General features: G+C 37.9%; 1 protein-coding gene and 1 non-coding gene across 2 annotated transcripts; both read left to right on the plus strand.

Annotated features, from left to right (window-relative positions):
- The first annotated feature begins 56 nt into the window (after nt 1-56).
- On the plus strand, nt 57-22,915 carry LOC144647762 (aldehyde dehydrogenase family 3 member A2-like). The gene is made up of 15 exons (XM_078507445.1): nt 57-210; nt 4,459-4,605; nt 4,850-4,907; nt 5,709-5,885; nt 6,769-6,854; nt 8,404-8,570; nt 9,217-9,298; nt 9,390-9,485; nt 10,172-10,224; nt 11,559-11,685; nt 12,078-12,148; nt 16,907-17,022; nt 19,125-19,254; nt 20,477-20,612; nt 21,354-22,915. Exons 1-15 carry the CDS (start codon nt 184-186, stop codon nt 21,384-21,386), a joined length of 1,506 nt encoding a protein of 501 aa, XP_078363571.1. The 5' UTR covers nt 57-183; the 3' UTR covers nt 21,387-22,915.
- Trnas-gcu (transfer RNA serine (anticodon GCU)) lies at nt 17,100-17,172 on the plus strand. The gene has a single exon. It is a non-coding gene; the product is annotated as a tRNA-Ser (tRNA).
- Nucleotides 22,916-23,050: the final 135 nt, after the last annotated feature.

The raw sequence follows: 23,050 nt of genomic DNA on the forward strand, positions 1-23,050 counted from the left end.
CGCCTTCTGCGCGGAACATCGCGGGCTCAATTAAGGACACAATGTTGCATGATACATGAAGGTTAACTCGTGAGTCGATACAAACAGAACTGCCTGTGCAAAGGTCGTACGTTCGACGAGTTACAGTATTAAACTACATTATCTGCGAGTTTTATACCGTCGTTTGATCAGAGGACCACAGAAATGTCTGGAACTGAACAGCTTATCACGGTAGGCTTTCTCGTTAAGTTTTGCTTGATGCGATTTCAATTGTGAGCATAATACTGTAGATGGTTTTCAAAAACCTTGTACTTTGAACTGTAAAAATATAAGCTTCATCTGGTATAAGTTATACATTGGATTTCAGTTCAATCTTGTTCTTTCTCCTGTCGTTTAAAACTGAAGTTTAATTTTTTTCTAAACCGTTCTAAAAGGAGCGACATTTTAAGAGTTATCACAAGAAACGTGAGCTTTTCATTTACGATGATCTCTTACTGTATTTCTTTTTCGCTTAGAGTAACAATATATATCACAACCTGGTTTCCTCCATAGACATAGTATTTTTTTGCAGTATTCAATATTTTTGTGTGCCTGTAGCCCATTCTAACTTATTTCTCAAATCCCATAATTTTTCTGTAATACTTTTTTTAATGATGCCTGCACTGTCATGCCCATTATTACCTAATATCATGTGACGTCTGATGACCTTGAATGACCGACTGAATTTCATGCTGCTATCTATTCATAAATTCCCCAAAATATAAAATGTCTAAATTGTAAAGCAAAAGACCGCAAGTATTTGAGATACAGTTAATGATAATGAATTTATATAGCGCATTTTCTATATGTGTTTGTTCAAATCCGGAGGGGGGGGGGGGGTACTCCCTATAATGGCCTATACGGGGGAGGCTCCGCCCGAAAGGGGTACCTTTTTCAGGCTTCAGGTATATAAAAGGGTAGGGATTTCATAAGGTTAAGTATACGAAAGGGTATGGAAATCTGTCATTTGGCTATTTAAAAGGGCCTTTAATTAAAATATTTCGAACGGACGCAATTTATGGCTGTATTATTTTAATTTATTAAGCGCTACATAAAAATGACAAGAAAACGTCCTATTTCAAGTCCACGCCATGTCTCTTAGGTATATGAAAGGGGTACCTTTTTCAGTTAAAGGTATACAAAAGGGGTACAATTTCTGTGAAAAAGGGAATATAAAAGGGTAAGGGGTTAGAACTTGGGGCGGAGCCTCTCCGTATAAAACTTTTTTGAGTAGCCCCCCCGGGGTTCAAATGCGCTCTTCACATACAACTGTACTGTATATAATTTAAGATACAATTGTAAAGCCAGACCACAAAGCCGGGAGCTTCGTGCCCTGCTTTTTGCGAATAGTGTGTGAGTTCTTTAACGTCCCCTGTTTGCAATATACAGTCGAAGCTCTCTTAACGGACACTCTCGTAAGCGGACAGCTCTACTTACGGCCGCCTTGTTTGAAACCCCGTTTTAGCTCCCATACAAACTCTGTATTTTTACATTCTCGTAAGCGGACATTCTCGTAAGCGGCCGCGGACACTTTCACAGATTACGACTTAGACTTTTTCTTTGTTTTTACGCTCCCGTAAGCGGACACCCCAAAGAAAATCCTATTTAAAAGCCTCTGTATCTTGTTTTTGTCAATCAACTTCACATCGCCGTTCGTAACAATGATTTTACAGTAATAAGTACCATATTTCAGTGTTTGTTTTGTCGTCATCTACCTCCGTCCGGTTATTGTTAGCTAGGCAAGCTCCCGTAAGCGGCCATCTATCCCCTACACCTCTAGTGGCCGCTTACGAGAACCATTCTCGTAAGCGGCCAGCTCCAGTTACGGACACTTTTTTCGCGTCCCGAGGGTGTCCGCGTACGAGAGCTTCGACTGTACTGTACATATGCCAGCAAGTTTGCAGCTTTTTCACTGTTGTTTTGCATCAGATTTCAATTTTTTTTAAAAAATGTTGGTATAATTATAATTATATCAATGTATGCATCATGTTGAAGGTGAAAAAATCAACATGTGAAAAACTGCATTTCAAATACTTGAGGGCTTTACCTTTTGCTTTTTTTTATGGGAATTCATAAAAAAGTTCATGTTCAATACAGGTAGTGATCATGAGTTTTGATCACAAATTTGACCAGAGCAATCACGTATTTGCACAGTCATTCAAAATCATCATCATTGCATGATATCGACAATGTTGTCCCCAGAGCCTGCTTTTCTTTTGGTGAGCACCAAGAACGTCGTATATGGCCAAACCCCATATTTTTTTAGTATGTACACTGTAGAGAGTGCTCATCATCGACTGTCAGCCAATCAGCTTTGAGCAGAATAAACTGTGAGTCAATTTTGTGTGCACAAGGACTGGAGTTTCGTGAATTGTGGGCTGTGGTCATTTCATGAACGAAAAGCACGAACAAACGATCAAATGAACAGAGAACAAACGAAGTAACGAACAAACAAGCAAACAAACAAAGGAAGGAAATAAGGAAGGAATGAAAGGAAGGAATGATTGAATTTAAGCTTAGTTATGAAAAAGTGAACAAAAACATGTAAATCTAGCTCGGTAATAAATAATGAAGATGAAGTATTCAACATGACACGAGCATGGGACAAAGAAAAATTCTGAGTCCCCGACGGGAATCGAACCCATGGCCTCCCAGACATGTAAATCTGCTGAGTACCAAAATGAAACTCAAAATGCTTATAAAAGTCAACATTAGGTGGTAGCCATTACTGACGGCATTAACAAAAAATGTTTTAAAGTGCCTATGAAGTGAAAATTAATTAATGCTTATTTGAAAGACTTTTACAAATAACCAAGAATGGCGTTTACCGTTTTGAAAAATCTTCTTTCGTTTAGGAGATATTCACGTTTTTATGTTATGCAAATGAGGAAAGTGATGACGTCATAAATTGTTCCACTAAAAGATAGATCACAAAATCAAGGATATCTCTGAAAATATAAAGGTGATATTTCTGAAACTTGGCATCAGTAGTAACCTTCCTTAAAGGTACAAGATGGCTCATACTATGATGTAACCATGGCAACACTCTTGGTTCCAGGCTCTTTCTGTCATAAACCAAATATCTCAATTTGCAACCCTTTGAAGTGGGACAGAGGGTCCAGCTTGGAACACACATAATGCCCTATTATCCTAACTCTCCACATTAGCTTGTTGGGGGTGGATCACCTTTGATTAAGCAAAAACTGGGGATATCAGTATTAATTTAAATAGGTATTTGCAGCAAAACTGTTGCCATGACAACAGCACGACAGGTGTCATTTTGTGTCTTTTGTGGTGTACATTAATCGTGCCAAGTTTGAAGCACACAGCTCAAATATTCCAATAGATATTCTTGATTCAATGCTTCATCTTTTTGTAGAACAATTAATGACGTCATCACTTTCCTCATTTGCATATTATAAAAACGTAAATATCTCTTAAACGAAAAAACATATTGCAAAAAGGAAAACGCCATTCTTCTTTATTTCGAAAAGCCTTTAAAATAAACAGCAATTATTTTTTACTTCATAGGCACTTTAAGTTACCGTAAACACCCGCGTATAAGCCGCACCCTGAGTTTAACAACTCAAATGTTGGAAAAAAAGTTTTTTGAAAGTAAATCAAAGAAAATCCAAAGTCGAGTCAAAAATCCAAAGTTGAGTCTTTAGGAAGTCTTCTTCATTGGACGTAAACTCAATGAACATTGAAACAGAAAATACTTCACAATTTGAGCTCTTTAATATAATGAAAACCAACTTTGACATATTATGGGTGATCATTTTCTGGCATTTGTTGACAGGTATTTCTTCATTCAACACAGTTTTTCCATAGATTTTTGTGTGACAACAACAAGAACTTGCGTTTGAAGAACGTTCGTAGCTTAGTAACCAGGCATTTGATCGACGCGAATATGGGACTAGGGCGAAAACGTAAAGCAAAACAAGATGGCGATGGAGGCGTTCGGGTTTCGTGGCTATCATATTGACAAATTAAAGAGATTTGGGAGTCATCTATTGGAGATAAACTTGTTGAATAAAGAGAATTTCGTAATCAGTTTGACAAAATTTTCATCAAAGTGCAAAATGAGAAAGAAACAATTGGCCATCTTACTCGTGAATACTCGTGGTATTTTCTCGCTCGTAAAAGTATCAATATTACTGTTAAAGTTATAGGCCATTGTCGAGACTGCAAACAGTATAGGAGCTGTCAAACTTGCAAAAGCAATGACCGGTACTCTCTTGTAGTTTTATGTTTTTTAATTTACATAATTTTCCATAGATTAGCATCAGTTAACAAAAATTTACGGCACCTTTTACGAATGTTCCCGCAGATAAGCCGCACCCCCGCTTTCGAGCGAAAATTTTTGGAAAAAAGGTGCGGCTTATCAGCGGGTTTTTACGGTAGTCCCACCCTTTTGACCAGCACCTTCCGTTTGTTTAGTTGGCAGTCAAAAAAGCGAAAGATGCATTCAGAAGTGGCAGAACAAGAGATGTGGAATTCAGAAGAGAACAGCTCAGGAATCTCTTGACACTCATGGAGGAAAATGAGGATCAAATTGTTGAAGCTTTAGAAAAGGACTTGCATAAGGTTTGATTTCAGTTTTGTTAATAATTGTCTGTTAATGTTAAATTGGTTGTCATGGCTTGAAAATAATAATAAAAAAAAACTTGAATTATTTCCAGCTTGCCCTTAATTTGCTTGCCTGGCCTAAGTGGTACATGTAATTAATTTATCGGTTCCTTAATTCAAACATCAGTAAATGAAACAAATTACGTGTTTTAAAAAATAACTTTACTCTGTTTTTCTTTTTTTTTCTTTTTCTTCTGAACAGCCTAAAGTAGAAGTTATTCTTGCAGAGATTGTGATAGTAAAAAATGACATTGCTTTTGGTAAGAAATCTGCCATTTTAAACAGTTTGAGTGAAAACAAATAATACATTTTATATTTCAAATATGAATACACAATTGACTGTCAAGTACATGTACGTGATCTATTGTTCCTTGCACTAATAATTAAAATCAAATTGCTGTAGTGTCATTTAGTGTTTAAATTACTTGATGACACAACAAGAAAAGCTAATGGAATTTTTCATTGGGCATTGGTGGCAAGAAGCAGAGGTAACACAGGAAACAAAATTTAGTTGGAGTTTGTGGGGAATTCGATTTATCCGAGTTCAAATAAACCGAGTAAAAATGACTGAAAAGTGTGCTCAAATTCAAGGGAAATGGGACTTAGTTCGAGTTAATGGGGGAGCTCAAGTCATCCAAGTTCAAGGTTTTTCAGAGAATAACACCAATGAAACTGCTAGTGCCCAGTCCTCTCTTAAGCACTCGGCAGTTCATTTTTGCTGTTTATTGATTGAATATAAGCATTTTTATTGTTCAAAATGTCACATATGATGGCTGTAGTCTGTAACAAACAGTATTAAGAGAAAGATAAAACATTCCTGAACATATTAATTTTTATAAATGAGTTGAAAGTTGGCTTCTTCAGTGTACCCCCTCAAAACTGTAGTTAGCCACCTTTATACAGGCACCAAAGAGACAGAGAAAAGCAATTGTATTATTGAGGTGTCTTTATTACAGAAGAATAGTTTATATGAATTTTGTCTTTATTATAGAAGTGTCCGTAAGGATAAGGATCCTTCAAAAACCGACATTTTCAAGTACATTTTTGTCTTTATTTTTTAGCATTGAATAACTTATCTGAATGGACAAAACCTGAGATTCCACCAGAAGTTCCCATTGTCAATAAAATGGATACTATCTTTACTGTCAGTGAGCCCTTGGGTGTGGCCTTAATTATCGGAGCATGGAATTACCCAATACAGCTCACTATCATGCCGCTCACTGGTGCAATTGCTGCTGGTAAGCTTTGCTTTATCTTCAGCTTGGTTCAAATTTGCTTCAAACCAGTTTGATTTTAATTAAATACATTGTCTCATAATGATTATCATATACTGACACAAATTAAAGGGAAATAAAAATCAAACTGATTCAAAAAAATTTAAAACAAAGATAAAAATAATAATTTAAACCACAGCACAGTGTTTAATATTTGTTTTGGGTGAAGGAAGAGAAACACTTCAGCTTGGTTGTCCTGTAATCTGGCCGCCATGGGTGACCTGTGAACAACAGCATTAATAAAATTAAGGAATGGTGGATTCCTTAAATAGCGTGTCTTGAAATGGAAACAGTCTAAGTGTTTTTGAGTTGTAGGCATCAGAGGCCACAAGCTTGTTTGGTCGCCATCTTGTTTGTAACTGCAAGGGCACTCACCACTGACCATTCACATGGCTCATTTTCCCACATAATGTTCAAGGCTTTTCTAGGCCCCACCTTCCCTATTGCTCAACATGCAAGGTCTGTTCATGTGTAGCTTGATTCACAAGAAATGAATTTTTTGGTTACAATTTGAACTAGAAGAGACCTCTACATGTATTTGTTGTTAATAAAGTTTATTGTAAAGTAGGCGGCAGATAATATTTCATTTTTAGGTGGCAAAATTGCCGGCTGCCAACACATTTTGACTGGGCTGAATGGAATGAACTGTTTTTATGATGTTTATACAATAATACTAATATCCACATGAAGCATGGCAAAAACACAAATGGCAGACAAGTTTATGGAAGCCTTTCTTAAATGACTATTAATAATTCCACTTAGTCCATGTAACATGTACAGTACATTATTACATTTAAATGTTAATTATACATATACTAATCCTTTTTGTTTTATTGTTTTTCAAAAGGAAACTGTGCAGTTATTAAACCTTCTGAAGTTGCATCAGCAGCAGCAGAACTTGTATCAAAACTCATTCCTAAATATCTTGACCAGGTAACTGTAAATGTCTCTCATCTGTCTGTGAAAGTTAAATTTAAAAACAAATGGAATTCATGTACATCCATGCATTACTACTGAATTATTGTAACATAATCCTGTTTTCAGTTCTGTCTTTCCTAGAAGAAATGTTGTAGGGCAGATACAGTACAGTACAGTACAAGCTAGTAACCTACATACATGTATAATTATAATGTTATGTTCCAAGTTTGTTTGCTTTGCATGAACCAGAATTACATTCTGATACCGTATTTATTCGATTAAGCGCCCTGGGCGCTTATTAAATTTTTGGAACTTGAGGGTGGGTGCTTATTCGAGGTGGGTGCTTATTCAAGGCTGGGCGCTTATTAAATTATCACCATTTTAAGCAAGCAGTATGTTTCTTTTGCAAGAAAACAATGTATAATAACTACACGTGAACTACAAGGTATACGAAAGTTGAATTTTAAATGTTCATTGCAAGTTTCAGTAACAAAAAAATAAAAAAACTTGGTCTTCAGTATCTTAGTAGTACTTAGTCAATTTTAATCTCAACTTCAACAATAATCAAAATTCCTCTTTTGCCCTCATTTAAGGGGGGTGGGGGTGGGCGCTTATTCGCGGCTGGGTGCTTATTAACTTTTCCTACCTACAGGATGGGCGCTTATTCGAGGTGGGCGCTTATTCATGGTTGGGCGCTTAATCGAATAAATACGGCATAATTTATTGTATAGAAAATTAATTTATATGGTATCTAGATACAGCTTTTTTGGTAGAATTCATGAGTTGTGATTATGTCCAACTGAACTGCTGGCAAAAAGTTCATCTGTAAACCAGTATGCTAACCAATCCTTGTTCAGCCACAGTAACATTACCCAAAGTTTTGACATTGCCTCCAGACCTCTCGCTCTTGTTCGAAGATGAAGCGCTTTCGCAAAAGATACAACTGTTTTGCAGTCTATGCGGCGACAGGCCATTGTCTACCATTTAGCATGTGTTAGAACTATATGAAGTCTTCCTGATGAATGCTTCATTTTAGTTAAGGCACAAAATTGCTATTTGTCATAACTATGAAAGCCAAACTTTCTGGAATTGGTGCAAAAGATGCCAAATTGTAAATTGAAACACAACTTTTCACTCTCTCTATAAGCAGGAAAACAGGACTTTATATGTTTACAGAAGTTCTATTCCTCCTCTAAAAATTACTCAGTGGACTGGACCAACAAGTCATAATTTTCCCTTTATGTCCCAACCAGAACTTCTGGAATTTTTTTTGGTAAAATTCAGTCTTCAGGCAACCATTATCATTATCATCTGCCCTTTAATTTGCGCCATTGGACGCACAAGGCCTCTTCAGGCAGCCATGCCAGTTATTTTTTCTAGTACCATCAATCCCTACATTTAAGATCTTTGCAACTCTGATTTTCAACACAAAATGTTTGTTGATATGCATGGTGTGAACCAGGCTTAACGGTTAAAGAGTGATGGCCAAGGGAAATCCATTTAACCCATAGTGTCACCATTATTGTGTCGACATGAATTTGAAATCTGTTGAATTCAATTCTAGGATTGCTTCGCTGTGGTCAATGGGGGAGTGGAGGAGACACAGTATTTGCTAAATAACTGTAAATTTGACAAAATATTTTACACTGGCGGAAGTGCTGTGGGTAAACTGGTCATGGAAGCTGCAGCAAAGAACTTGACAAGAGTTACTCTTGAACTGGGTGGCAAAAGGTACAGTACTGCTACTACCCACTACCCCTCCCCACATTAGCAGATACTAGACCATTGTAGGTTACTCCTTAGAATTTTGTCACAAAGAAAAACCTCGTCAATTAAAAAAGAAACTGCTTTCGTTATCTCAATAGACACGACCTTTGTTTCAGAATTCAGAAAGAGTAGTATTGATATGAACTACATACTGTATATAAATTTATTATCCTGTGGAAGAGCTTCGAATGAGAGCCGATAGCATGCCAGCAGGTTCTCTATTTGGGAGCAGCGTGAATCTCTCTTCTAGTCAATCAATCTCTCTCTGTCTAGTGCCGGAAGGCGCAAGTTTCGCGTGTTTTACGAGCGAGCATGGTTGCTTGGCTCCCCAAAACTCGCGTCTTTGACACGCGCGAAATCGCGCCAATCGCACCAAGAGAGATTCACGCTGTGCTCGAATAGAGAGCCTGCGCTTATAGGCTAGCGAGTAGAGGAACTGCAAAGAGCATTCGTACGTGAAACTTGCTTGGTGCACGCCATAACATATAAACCTAGCACAGGGAATGTTCTGAGCTTGATGCTCCTGAACTGTTCACATGCAAGCCACTTACTGACTTAGCCTGCTATTAATTAACCGTCATTGTTATCCTTTCAATCACAATGTTTTTAGTCCATGTTACATCGACAAGGACTCTGATCTGGAGCTGGTCAGTAAAAGAATTGCCTGGGGAAAGTTTGCCAATGCCGGACAGGTATGATATTGTACGCATACACTGTACTTTGATTTAAAGTAGTACTTTGCCAACCCGTTGATGTTAACCTGTGGTATTTCTCACTCAATAGACATGTGTGGCCCCAGACTATGTCCTGTGTCATCCCGATATGCAGGACGAGTTGATCAAACGATTCAAAGAAACTTTATTTGATTTTTATGGAGAGGTAAGAATGTATGTTATGAGCGAATTGGGAATGATACTCTTCTCTCGGTGTCATGTAATTTCACACTCTAGTTTTATGAAGTAGAAGGCTTCTCTTGATGAAGGCGTTTTCTGTGCTTGAGAGAACGCTCAGTATCTTTAAATCCTTGTGAGATGGGTGGCCGCCATCTTAGATTTTGAAGGCAGTGGAAGGTTGGGAGGCTAGCTATAATATTAGTTGAGCTTCAACTGATAGGTTTATTTTTTTTCTGAACACTTTGCCGTCACTCATGCTATCCCCCCATAAAGGTTCATCTTTCCAGAAATAATATTACAGTCAACTCTCGCCTTGCGGACACCCCGCTATTGCGGACACTCGCTATTACGGACAAAATCCAGATCCCCGGCGAAAGAGGTTTGACTGAAAATGGCTCCCGCTAATACGGACTCTCGCTATAACGGACACTAAACGACGCCCCAAGCGTGTCCTCTATAACGAGAGTTGACTGTATTTAGTATACAATTCAGCTTTACTGAGGTCCACCTTGCACGATACAAAATCTCTCAACTCTTTGAGATTCCATTGTCCTCCAAAATGCCATCTAAACGGTTCAGAAAATACCCAATCAAATAGCTTTTGATCAAAAAAACTACATAGTATTCTGGTTTATTTCTTATTTTTTACTTTCTTGTCGCTTTTATTGTTAGGACCCAAAGGAGTCACCAGACTATGCAAGGATTGTGAATAAAAAGCACTTCAAGTAAGTATCAACGACACCCGTATAGTGCCCTAAAGTAGCCTTTCTTACGCATTTTACATTTTCAACGTTGCCTGACGAAGTGATTTCGTCGGTGAAGGGCGGAAATAAAGAGTGTGGGACTTGCGAGAAGATGGTTGGGGTTGCGAAACAGGCCCACAATACCATGCACACCGCGCCCCAACTGAAGATGAAAGCTTGGGATTCGGAACGAAGCTGGTTCGAACCAGTTGTTTGCGCACGACGCAAACAACTTGCTGTTTGCTGTAGCAGTGAGCGGATAGTGGCACAAAAGATAGTTTATAAATTGTTAGCGATAATCGACTTATATCATACTAATCTTCTCGACGGAGAGGATTTCACACACACTGTTTTCTGCTTTGCCTTTTCGGTTTTTTTATGTTTTGTCTGTTTTTCGTTTTCCGATTCTTCAGGCAATGTCAGTTTTGCGGAAGTATAGTCTGATGTGATTTTAACGTAACTTGGGAACAAAATGTTGTTTTTTGGCTTGAATGAACACCTACACGTGCCTTTCACACAATAGCTTCCCGATTTTGCAAAGTTTAAGTTTTTGTTGGATCAGTTAGTTGGCAATTAAAGAACAACTTCCTCACAGGGCTCAAAATAACGGCCGGTCAACGGACAATGTCCGGCCAAAATGACGATTTGTCCGGACAAAATTTTGGTTCGGCGGTCATTTTGACCGTTCACATTAACGGCTTTCAAATAAATAACACACAAAAAAAGTATTGCTAGAAATTTTACAGTAAAATCATGAAATATCATAGCGACTTGCGGTCACAAATTTTAAAAGAGGGCATATTATAGGAAGCTCGATGAACAACGAGTCCGTAACTTTGCAGTGACTCAAATCCAAATAGCGCAAGCACCCAATCTTTAAAGTTTGAGTGAAGTCTGGAACGATTTCTTTCTTATGAAATGACAAAACATTTAAGCTTAAGCCTTGTACTCTAACAGCGAGTGTTTTACCTTATGAGGCGAAAAGCCGAAATTTTTGGCAGAATAGGCTATTGCTTCAAAGTCAATACTCAATATTTTGACCGGTCAAAAACGAGACATGACCGAGCAAAAATGTTGACCGGCCAGTATCCAAAAATTATTTTGAGCCCTGCCTCATTTGCTTAGGGTAGTGGCGGCTTACCACTCAGCTACGCACAGGCAACCCAACTAAAGTTTCTAATGTCTTAAGTGCCCTGTACGAAGGTCAGTACCAGGAAGGGCAGCACTTGACTACTTTGTAGAAGGTCGCAGTTAAGCTTACTTTTGGCAATACCTTCCTCATCATGAAATTAATTATAGAGTTGTGTTATTTTTAGTCGTTTAAAGGCCTTGATGAGCAGCGGGACATGCGTTGTTGGAGGGGAGACAGATGAGAGTGAGAACTATATTGCACCAACTGTAATAACTGGAGTGAAACCTACAGATCCGCTCATGGAAAACGAGGTACACAGAAGCGTGTCATACATGGGGACCTTAATTTAAGCACCGCAGATCAGTGTCCCCGTGTGAAAAGTGTCCCCTTTCTGGAGGTCACTAATTTGGCGTAAATGTGGGTCCTGGAACATGGCCCAGTGTCCCTAAAGGGAGGTGTTTTGTTCTGTCTTCCTTTGCTGCATTAAACAAGCAAGACTGACAAAATATTAAGACGTTTAAATTCATAAGCGTCTGAGTTTAACTGCTCCGTTTGAGAAAGCTAAGAGAAGATTGGATTAAACAGGCGTTGGTAAGCCAGTTTAGAATGGCCAACTGCTTTTGTCAAAACAATGAGCACTGCAATAATGTCGGTCTGCCACCCACCTTGCTTGTTATTTCAAATGACTTGTTTTTTTTTGCAGGTTTTTGGCCCGTTGTTACCAATAGTTGACATTGAATCCTTGGACGATGCCATAGACTTCATCAACGACAGGTAAAGTCGAGACTACTATCCATTGTATGTAGATTCTAATATGGGATTTTACAACTGGTTTTTGACAAGTTTTCCTTTCATTAATTTTTATTAGAGAAGTATGATTAGTATTCGATTTTTATATTGCTTTTGATATTTTACACAGTTTTAATATTATTAATTGTCACTTATTGTATTTTTTTAATCATGTGTCCCCAAATTAGTAAAGGATTCTTCCCTAGCTATGTGGTTTTGACACTCATTATTCATAAAGGGTTTTTTTTTATTCAAAACAACCAAGCGCTCTTTTTTTGTTACTTCTTTGCTCCAGCACTGGGGGGTTTGCCCTCCAAATGTTCTACTTCTTACTTCTAAACGGAGACTATGCTTGATCAGTGTTACGAGCTTGTTACCACTTTTACTCAGTTAAGCCATGCATGTTTTTCGTAGCCTCCCAGACTTGCCACGAGTCTACGTTCGGCGCTTATAGGAGTTGTTTGCTCTTTTTCACTCTCAAGCAAGCAAATAACATAAGGAAAAATTACAATATTGAAAACAACTTTTAGGAAATCTTAAAAAAATATATACATTTGAAGCTCTTTTTAGCGACCACCGCAGGAATTCGACAAATTAATCGTAAATGAAGTTGAAAATGAGCTCTCATTGGCGACCACACGTTGAAACAATAGAAAGTGGTTGTTTACCAGAGGTTTTAGCATAACGTTTTCTAACACAATCTTAGGGTAACACTCTTAATTCAGCCGTAAATCTTGAACTTTTCATTCGTGATCATAAGTGACCGATTCTAAAAAGAATTCTTGTACGAGATACGTATACTCGAAAGTAAACATGATCCGAATGTTTTTGAGCGCAATTTGGAAATGTAGATAAAAAATTCTATTAATAACATTTTGATAAGCATAAAGATTAGAGAGATCACAAGGAAAGCAAATTTTCAGATACTGAAATATTAATGAATTAGTAATTATTTTAATAGGGCTAGTTGTAGTAGTGGTATTTATGATCGTCAAAGATTCCATAGTTCAGGTTCACTGTAAGCGGATACATGGCAGTGAGTCTTCATTTTGTCAATCGCCTTGCATTGACTCAAAATGACTGCTCAAAGGTTTGAAAATATCCTCCCACAGCAGTAAGGCAATTTTCTCGTCCAGTTCTTTCGATCCAACAGCGGCCTCGAACTCTGCGTATCCAGGTGGAGATATCTTCCTCAGCTCTTCCAAACTGAACTTCTTTTTTGCTTGATTTTCGCACCTAGCTTGAAGTGGATGTTGACTTTTTTGTGCTTTATTTTCTTCATGGCCAACGATGTCAGTGTTTTGTGATCTTTTTTCGTCGTTCTTTGTGACGCCTCTTTCACGTTTCTTGAAAGAAGGTAACCTTCGACCTTTGCCCCTGAACATTTTCGGAGATGGGCTCTTAGCTGGGCTAGGAAAAACGGTCATATCTCTGCACTGACAGCTGTTAATGGGATTTATAAAACTGTTAAATGACGCACGAGACTATAAACAACAATGTTAAATGACACACGAGATTATTTACAACAACGTGAAATGACACACGAGATTATTTACAACAACGTGAAATGACGCACGAGACTATTAACAACAATGTTAAATGACGCACGAGACTATAAACAACAATGTTCAATGACGCACGAGATTATTTACAACAATGTGAAATGACACACGAGATTATTTACAACAACGTGAAATGACGCACGAGACTATAAACAACAATGTTAAATGACGCACGAGACTATAAACAACAATGTTAAATGACGCACGAGACTATAAACAACAATGTTAAATGACACACGAGATTATTTACAACAACGTGAAATGACACACGAGATTATTTACAACAACGTGAAATGACGCACGAGACTATTAACAACAATGTTAAATGACGCACGAGACTATAAACAACAATGTTAAATGACGCACGAGATTATTTACAACAACGTGAAATGACACACGAGATTATTTACAACAACGTGAAATGACGCACGAGACTATAAACAACAATGTTAAATGACGCACGAGACTATAAACAACAATGTTAAATGACGCACGAGACTATAAACAACAATGTTAAATGACACACGAGATTATTTACAACAACGTGAAATGACACACGAGATTATTTACAACAACGTGAAATGACGCACGAGACTATTAACAACAATGTTAAATGACGCACGAGACTATAAACAACAATGTTAAATGACGCACGAGATTATTTACAACAACGTGAAATGACACACGAGATTATTTACAACAACGTGAAATGACGCACGAGACTATAAACAACAATGTTAAATGACACACGAGATTATTTACAACAACGTGAAATGACACACGAGATTATTTACAACAACGTGAAATGACGCACGAGACTATAAACAACAATGTTAAATGACGCACGAGACTATAAACAACAATGTTAAATGACGCACGAGACTATAAACAACAATGTTAAATGACACACGAGATTATTTACAACAACGTGAAATGACGCACGAGATTATTAACAACAATGTTAAATGACGCACGAGATTTTTAACAACAATGTTAAATGACGCACGAGACTATAAACAACAATGTTAAATGACGCACGAGATTATTTACAACGTGAAATGACGCACGAGATTATTAACAACAATGTTAAATGACGCACGAGACTATAAACAACAATGTTAAATGACACACGAGATTATTTACAATGTTAAATGACGCACGAGATTATTAACCACAATGTTACATGACGCACGAGATTATTAACAACAATGTTAAATGACACACGAGATTATTAACAACAATGTTAAATGACGCACGAGATTATTAACAACAATGTTAAATGACGCATGAGACTATAAACAACAATGTTAATGACACACGAGATTTTTTACAACAACGTGAAATGACACACGAGATTATTTACAGCAACGTGAAATGACGCACGAGACTATAAACAACAATGTTAAATGACGCACGAGACTATAAACAACAATGTTAAATGACGCATGAGACTATAAACAACAATGTTAAATGACACACGAGATTATTTACAACAACGCGAAATGACGCACGAGATTATTAACAACAATATTAAATGACGCACGAGATTTTTAACAACAATGTTAAATGACGCACGAGACTATAAACAACAATGTTAAATGACGCACGAGATTATTTACAACAACGTGAAATGACGCACGAGATTATTAACAACAATGTTAAATGACGCACGAGACTATTAACAACAATGTTAAATGACACACGAGATTATTTACAACAATGTTAAATGACGCACGAGATTATTAACAACAATGTTAAATGACGCACGAGATTATTAACAACAATGTTAAATGACACACGAGATTATTTACAACAATGTTAAATGACGCACGAGATTATTTACAACAACGTGAAATGGCGCACGAGATTATTAACAACAATGTTAAATGACGCACGAGACTATAAACAACAATGTTAAATGACACACGAGATTATTTACAACAACGTGAAATGACGCACGAGATTATTAACAACAATGTTAAATGACGCACGAGATTATTAACAACAATGTTAAATGACGCACGAGACTAAAACAACAATGTTAAATGACGCATGAGACTATTAGCATTTTGTTTTACGGGATCAATGTTCAGTTATGTAATATAACTTAATAAGGTTTCCTATTCAGAAGAGTTATGCAATCATTGGACGTGCGCGTACCTGCACGTCCCCCTACTGCCGGGACCAAATAAAAAAATCGATGTTTCCTGAAAAGAAAAAGAAAAAAAAAACAGGTCCGCTTCGCTAAATTCTGTAGTTATGGGTTTCCTCAAAAGTTGATAAATGTGTAGTTTATGATTTCAGTAAACTCGGTTGGCAAGTTATATTTAACAAGTATTCCACTAGCGCGCGTTGGATATGAGATGGTAGATAGCCAACGAGGTGCTTCGCGCCGAGTTGGCTATAACGATCTCATATCCAACAAGCGCAAGTGGAATAATTGTTAAATATAACTTGCCAACCGAGTAAACTGAAATGATAAACTACACATTTATCAACCGTTAAGACTGCTGACAATCGCGAAGGGATTTGAACGAATTTGAATTTTTTCGGTGTTTGCTTTTAAGCAAACACCATTTAAAAATGTTTTTGCTTTCATACGAACGAGAAATAACCCTTTGAGTGATTCGGCGTGCATATGACGAGCGATTGTAGCAAACACACGGAAACACTTTGTTTGTTAGTTAGTTTTCTTTTGACCGGACATTTTCAAAAAGTTTTCAGGTTAATGAAATTTTCACCGTTTTAAGCGCAAATCCGCCGCTGTAAACGCGTTTTTTTTTTCTCGCCAGAAACTATCTCCAAACTCGAGGATATAAAAATTAAAGGGGACGTCAGTCTCTTTTTCTCTTCTCCTCTCTCTATTCTTCCTTTCGGCGCTCTTGTTAATTTTTTTTTTTCTTGTTTCGTTTTAAGCCAATTCGCGCAGTAACGAACATGTTCAAGAACACTGGTGTCATCCATATAATCATCACGTCGCGGAAATTAACGCTCATAAAAAATTGACGTGACATATATTAACGCGAATTTTGGGAATTTGCGTTACATCATGTCCTATAATAAGGTTTATGATCACGGCAGAAAGTGTTTACGAATGCTTGGTCAGCTGTTTGACACATCCCATCAAAATTGAGAGGCAAAAGTCGAATTCCATGATTCTCATGATGTTGTCTCATTGCAGGGACAAACCGTTAGCACTTTACATATTTTCCAATGACCAGTCCAAGGTTCAGCGTATCATGAACAGCACATCCTCTGGTGGATTCCTCGCTAATGACACTGTGGTACATGCTGCTGGTAAGTAGTACAGGAGAATATTTGTTAAAGGGGAACTTTCATTTTTTTTTCTTCACTCCAACGAAAAGATAACCGCCGCCTGGTTAGCTCAGTTGGTAGAGCGCCGGACTGCTGTGCGGGAGGTCGTGGGTTCGAACCCCAGACCGGACCAACACTCAGGGTCTTAAAATAACTGAGGAGAATGTGCTGCCTTTGTAATTACATCTGCAAATGGTTAGACATTCTAGTCTTCTCGGAAAAGGACGATAAACCGTAGGTCCCGTCTCCTGTATCTTCAGTCTTATAACAGGGGACGTTAAAGAACCCACACACTATTCGCAAAGAGTAGGGCACGAAGTTCCCGGTGTTGTGGCCTGGCCTTTGTGTAGTAAATTACAGGATGTGTACAGCGCATTTGAACGTATATATATGAAAAATGCGCTATATAAATTGATTATCATTAATTGATTATCATTAAATTGATTATCATTATCTGTTATTCACCAAAATTTCAGCTAACAAAGAGTATTCAAACCCTACAAAATACTTGTCTGAGGTGGTCCAAAAATTGAGAACCGACCGCCGCCATCTTGGAGTAATTTAGCAGCCTGGCGATTTATCATGTCATCAAAGAGCTCCTTTACTATCTCGTGGAGCTCAGTTTGTGCAAAATAATGCTGCACAAACAGGAATTTCGAAAAACAAGAAAAATAAGCTCTTTGACGTGATACATACATCAACAGTCTGCTAAGTTACTCCAAGATTCTCGATTTTCGGACTACTTCCAACAAGGATCTCATAGGGTTTGAATACTCTTTGGAACATATATTATACAAATTGGCTTCAAAAGCTTAAAGTTCGTGGAACTTAGTAATTGGCGAGATTTTTAGCTTTTTGCATGTAATAGTTAAGGAAATATTGGATTTCTGGGTGAAAAAAGCACTAATTTTATGTTTATATTCTTTTTAATCCCACGTCGCGTAATAACTGTTTCATACATCGGCCTTAAATTTCTTGGAACAGGTAATGGACGTTTCATACATTTCTTTTTTACATTCATTGTTGATTTTTTGGAGCTCGATCGAAAACTGAACCGCTTATACTAATGAGACGAACATTGTAAACAGAGATCCACCTGTTTGTTCCAGCTGTAAAGTTACCCTTTTACAACTTCCAAACCCATGTTTCACCGTACAGGCTTGTTTATCCAGATTATGGAATACAGAGTACATAATTTCTGACCTGATTTCCGACCATTTTTCCGAAGTATTTCCCGAATGCCGTTTAGATCTCCTGTGAACAATTTCGAACGGTTTACGGACATTTCCAAAGACCACCAGGAAATATCTAAAAAAGGTTTCCAATTGATTCGATATCGACATAATTCGCTCATCCAGCATTTAAACGCGGCAAACTTGTCAGCAAACGTTACGTCATCCGATCACGGCGATATTCTCACGCATAAGATACCGTAAAATTCCGGTTATAAGCTCCCCCACTTATAAGCCCCCTCCCCCCCCCCCCCGGTTGCATATGCATCTACCTGGAAACAAAAAAATACATCCGATTATAAGCCCCCCAGATATAAGCCCCCCTCTGCCGGATGACAGTATTGAACAGGGCTACATGTTGCTTTATTATGTGTTTTTAACATAAAAACATATTTCGATCAACACTCCAGTGGCTCGTTTCGAAACGTTTCTTTTATTCCGCTTTTAAGCCCTCCCGGATAAAAGCACCTCTGCTTATAAGCCCATACAAAACCCTTTACGAAGTTGTATAAGCCCAGGGCTTATAACCGGAATTTTACGGTATCGGTAAGGTAAGGTAGGTAGGTAGGTAGGTAGGTAAGGTAAAACTTTATTTATGCAGGGTGGCCCATTCAGCACAGTGGCTGGTCTCCAGAGGGGCCCTGCTAAATACAATTTCTAAAAATATAAAATATCTAATTGTTTAAATAGTTATAAAAATAGAGTTAAATGCTAATGTATCGTATCTTTTACAATGTCTAGTTGCTTTTTTCCAACTTCGGGAAATCCCTGAAGCTCCCCGAAATTTATATATAAATACTTACAGTACATCACTGGATCACTCCATAAATGCATTTTCTATTTTCATGTTAGTTTCCACGCTCCCGTTTGGCGGCGTTGGGGGAAGTGGAATGGGTGCCTATCATGGCAAGTATTCGTTTGACTCGTTCTCACACAAGAAAGGCTGTGTTCTGAAGAAACAAGCCATGGAGTCGCTCAACAGGTAAAACAGGTTACTACACGCCAGGTTATATTACCTACCCCCATCCCCATCAGTTTTTGTACCACACTTCTCAAACTCGCCCCCAGAGCCCGCTTTCCTTTTAGTCAGCACCAAGAACGTGGAGTCTGGCCAAGTCCGATTTGAAAGTCGGCGGTCCACGGACTTCCGAGTTTATTCCACTCAAATCTCAAATCTGCGCATGCCGAAAGAGTCAGAATTGGCCAGAGTCCTAGACTGTTCACAGTCCCCTATTTTTCCGTGAAGTCGTAGAGATTGATCGTTCAGTCAGTCAGTTGCACTCTCCCCAGTTTTCGCTCGCGTTAGTAAACCAAGATAGCGGCCCGTCGGACTGAACGATCGATCTCTACGACTTCACGGAAAAATAGGGGACTGTGAACAGTCTACCAGAGTCCGTGTTTTTGGCTCTGATCAAAAGAAACGCGGGCTCTTGGGACGAGATCGCAAACATTTGCTAACATCCTCAGCAAGTTAAGAAGGTTGCATGACACAGTATATAATTCGTGACAATTTGTAGATTAACGGGGGGTCCTTCTTAACTACAGATCTAGAGCAGTTGCTAAGGAATTTCTCAAGATGGTTTTTGGTGGCAAGCTATTTTAAAGCGTTCGGCAATGCTTAACGGTGAATTTTTCGTGGGAAGGACAACTGAGTTGAAAAAAAAATTGATATTGCACGCGCTTAACTAGTGCCAGTCCCAAACCGCGCGCTAGAATTTGAAATCCCTAAAACGTTTAAGAGAAAGTGAAGTTCGGACTTTTTTCAAAGAATTAGAGATAACATATCTTTCTTCATAATCCTTCGTATGGAATTACCATTTACATGTAAGAAATGAACGCTACTGAAGAAAGTCCAAAAATACGAGCCTTTATTACGCCATAACTTTAATAATAATGCGAATTTCCTAATACCATACGAGGCATTAAGCACATGGACGTTCTTTATCTGTTGGCACTTATTTTAATTATTATATCTTAACGCCCTTTCAATTTTAGTGTTTTTTTCTATTCTGGTCACGTGACTTGTCAAATATGGCCCTGTTTTGAAACTTTTGAAGGACTCTTCAATAGAACAAAGTTGTGCAAAAATGTCATCCATAGGAAGTTCGGTTTCCAAAATTTGACGGTCAGAAATCTTTCTTAGCAACAAATTGGTAGTTAAAAAGGACCCCCCTTAAGTCACGCTAACGATCATTTTCTTACAGTATGCGTTACCCGCCGTATGAAGAGAAACGCTTGGGTTGGCTTCGTTGGCTAATAGAGGTTAAAGAACAATCGTATGACAAACTTTCTGACATACCGCCTCTTCTTCTCTCTATTCCTGTGGCTATAGTTCAAAAGGTTGGTTGCCCTGTTGTTCAGTGAGTGCGTCTAGTAATGCAGCGCATTAGACATGTGTAGCTTTTCTCATTCAAGTAATGATTAAGCTGTTTTTGAAAGACATAGTAGCTACACTTGTAGAGCTCTAAAGTATGCGCGGTTCAATCGATTAATCAATCCATCCATTAATCAGTCAGTCAGTCAGTCAATCGATCGATCAATCGTTTATTATACACGTTGTAGCGCCTGCAACAAGTGATCTCGTTAAAATTACGTTCTTGTTCAAATGAAACCATTCGCGCTTGTTCGTCTAAGAAAAAGAACCTGAAAATTTGTAATGCCGATTTCAATTGTCAATTCTAGGAAAGTCTGCTCTCGAGAAATGTATGAAAATCGACACCCAAAAAAATCCATGCTGATGACGTATCTGTACAGAGATCCGTGCAGTGTTTCTGATTGGTTGTTACTTGCGCACGAAAATTTAAAACTGACCAGGAACCAATCAAGGGCACTACACGGATCTCTGTCGCGTTACGTCATTAGTATGGAATGACTGACATCTGAAATAAAATACAAACAAATCAATCAAAACAAAATCAAGCTGTGCTTCTGAGCTAGTCTTTGCCTAAGCCTTGTTATTTCTGGTTCTTTCGAACTCACTTGTATACGAAGATATAAAGTAGCATCTTTTGCTCAAAGTTGTCAACATTTGTTTTTTGTTTTGTTTTTTTTCATACTTTCTTTTTGTGATTTTCATTGCAGGTTGTTGGACTGCCAAGATATTTCTTGAAGTAGATGGCTTATTCGTGACTGTTTTCAAGCCCTTTATAGTATTTTATTTTTGTGTGTTAGTTAGCGAGCGAAGACGTTCCATCCCATGTTATAATCTATAGTTTATCAGCATCAACAGAAAATAAATTACTTAGTGTCCGGAAGGGGCTATTTCTCGAGTTCGAGATTTGTTTAAAGTTTCCAGTTACATCGGACATATCATGTCTAACTTAAAACTCCAACTTGAACTCGAAATTCAAACTCGAAATCGTGAAAATTATACAATCGTCGTGAAAAGTCAGAATTGAATCGAAGTTATGAGATATTTTAAAGTCACTATATGACCTAACAAGAGCAACATTTAACTCCCCCCCCCACCCCCCCCCCCCACCTTTTTAGCTCATGGATGACGTAGTCACGCCATGAGGTTTAGTTATGGACCTCAATGGCACAGTCACTCTTACTTCACTTGGTTTAACAATTAATTTATGCATAAAACCTGGATTAATCTATAATCCAATTCATCCACGAGCTGGCTCACAGGAGCGTTTGATTTGCAACTGAAATACCAATCATCTTATTTCACTCGACAAGGTTAATCCGTTAACAAAAAGAAGTGCGATGGGAATAAGAAAATTGTAGGATGTTTCCATTATGTGCTGTCACTTCACACTGAAACAAAAGAAGAAATGTCTATATGGAAATCTTTTGACGGCCATGTTACACGAAGCAATTTTCCTTTTAATCACACAACGATGACGACTGGAAAACATTTCAACCGTTCGCATTTTTTTGTACCGCAATTTCCAACGCCCCGCTGGAAATTGCCATCTTAAATCTTCCGCGAGAAAATGATGTGCTTTGGTTGGCTAATTTTAACAAATTGCGTTGAAAGCTGCGATTGTTTTTGACAACTTGTTGCGTTGCAAGTTGCAACGAACACTAATTGCCTCGTTTAACATGGCCTTAAGAAAAATTATATTTTTAGTTTCTGTTCTAACATAAGTACGCTGATTTCCTATAATTTAAAATCACCAAAGATTAACTAGTGTTCAGAGGAATACACGGTCTAAGACAAACACTGATCATGCCATCGTACGTTTTTGTTAGTACTGCTGGGCCTCGTCAAAATTGACAGTAATTGGAGTTTCTATCGCTTCATTATTAACCAAATTGGACAGTGCGTACTCCTATCTATAATTATAATAATTATTATAATGATTATGAAATTATATTATAATATTAACATAATATCGTTTGTTTTGCGATACGTTTACTTGAAATGTAAATCTGACTGCATGCTGGTCTTCATCAGACAGTGAGGTCGACTGATTCAGACTGATTAAGGTTGTTGTTCGATGTGCAGTTAATCTAAGTTGTGTTTGTTTTATAAAGTAAATGAAAATGATACAAAGAAGTGAATATAAACTAACAAATTGCTAACAGTCCCTTTGTAAAAACGTTGTCTTTCATTAGTGATTCCAAGATTTTCCCTTGGCGATTCTTGTACTCACTACTCTTGCGGTATAATTACAATATTTTACTGAGCTGTATTTCGTAAAAATATTTTATACAAATATTGTTCGAGTGAAAATATCTAAGATAATAATTGTATCAGAGCACTGGCTGTTGCATGGCAAACACCCGGCCATTTCGAAAAGACTAGCCCCCAACCTCTACCGAAATCC

This window comes from Oculina patagonica, chromosome 4 (genome assembly GCF_052425735.1).
Source record: "Oculina patagonica isolate OP01 chromosome 4, crgOcupat, whole genome shotgun sequence".
Taxonomy (NCBI): domain Eukaryota; kingdom Metazoa; phylum Cnidaria; class Anthozoa; order Scleractinia; family Oculinidae; genus Oculina; species Oculina patagonica.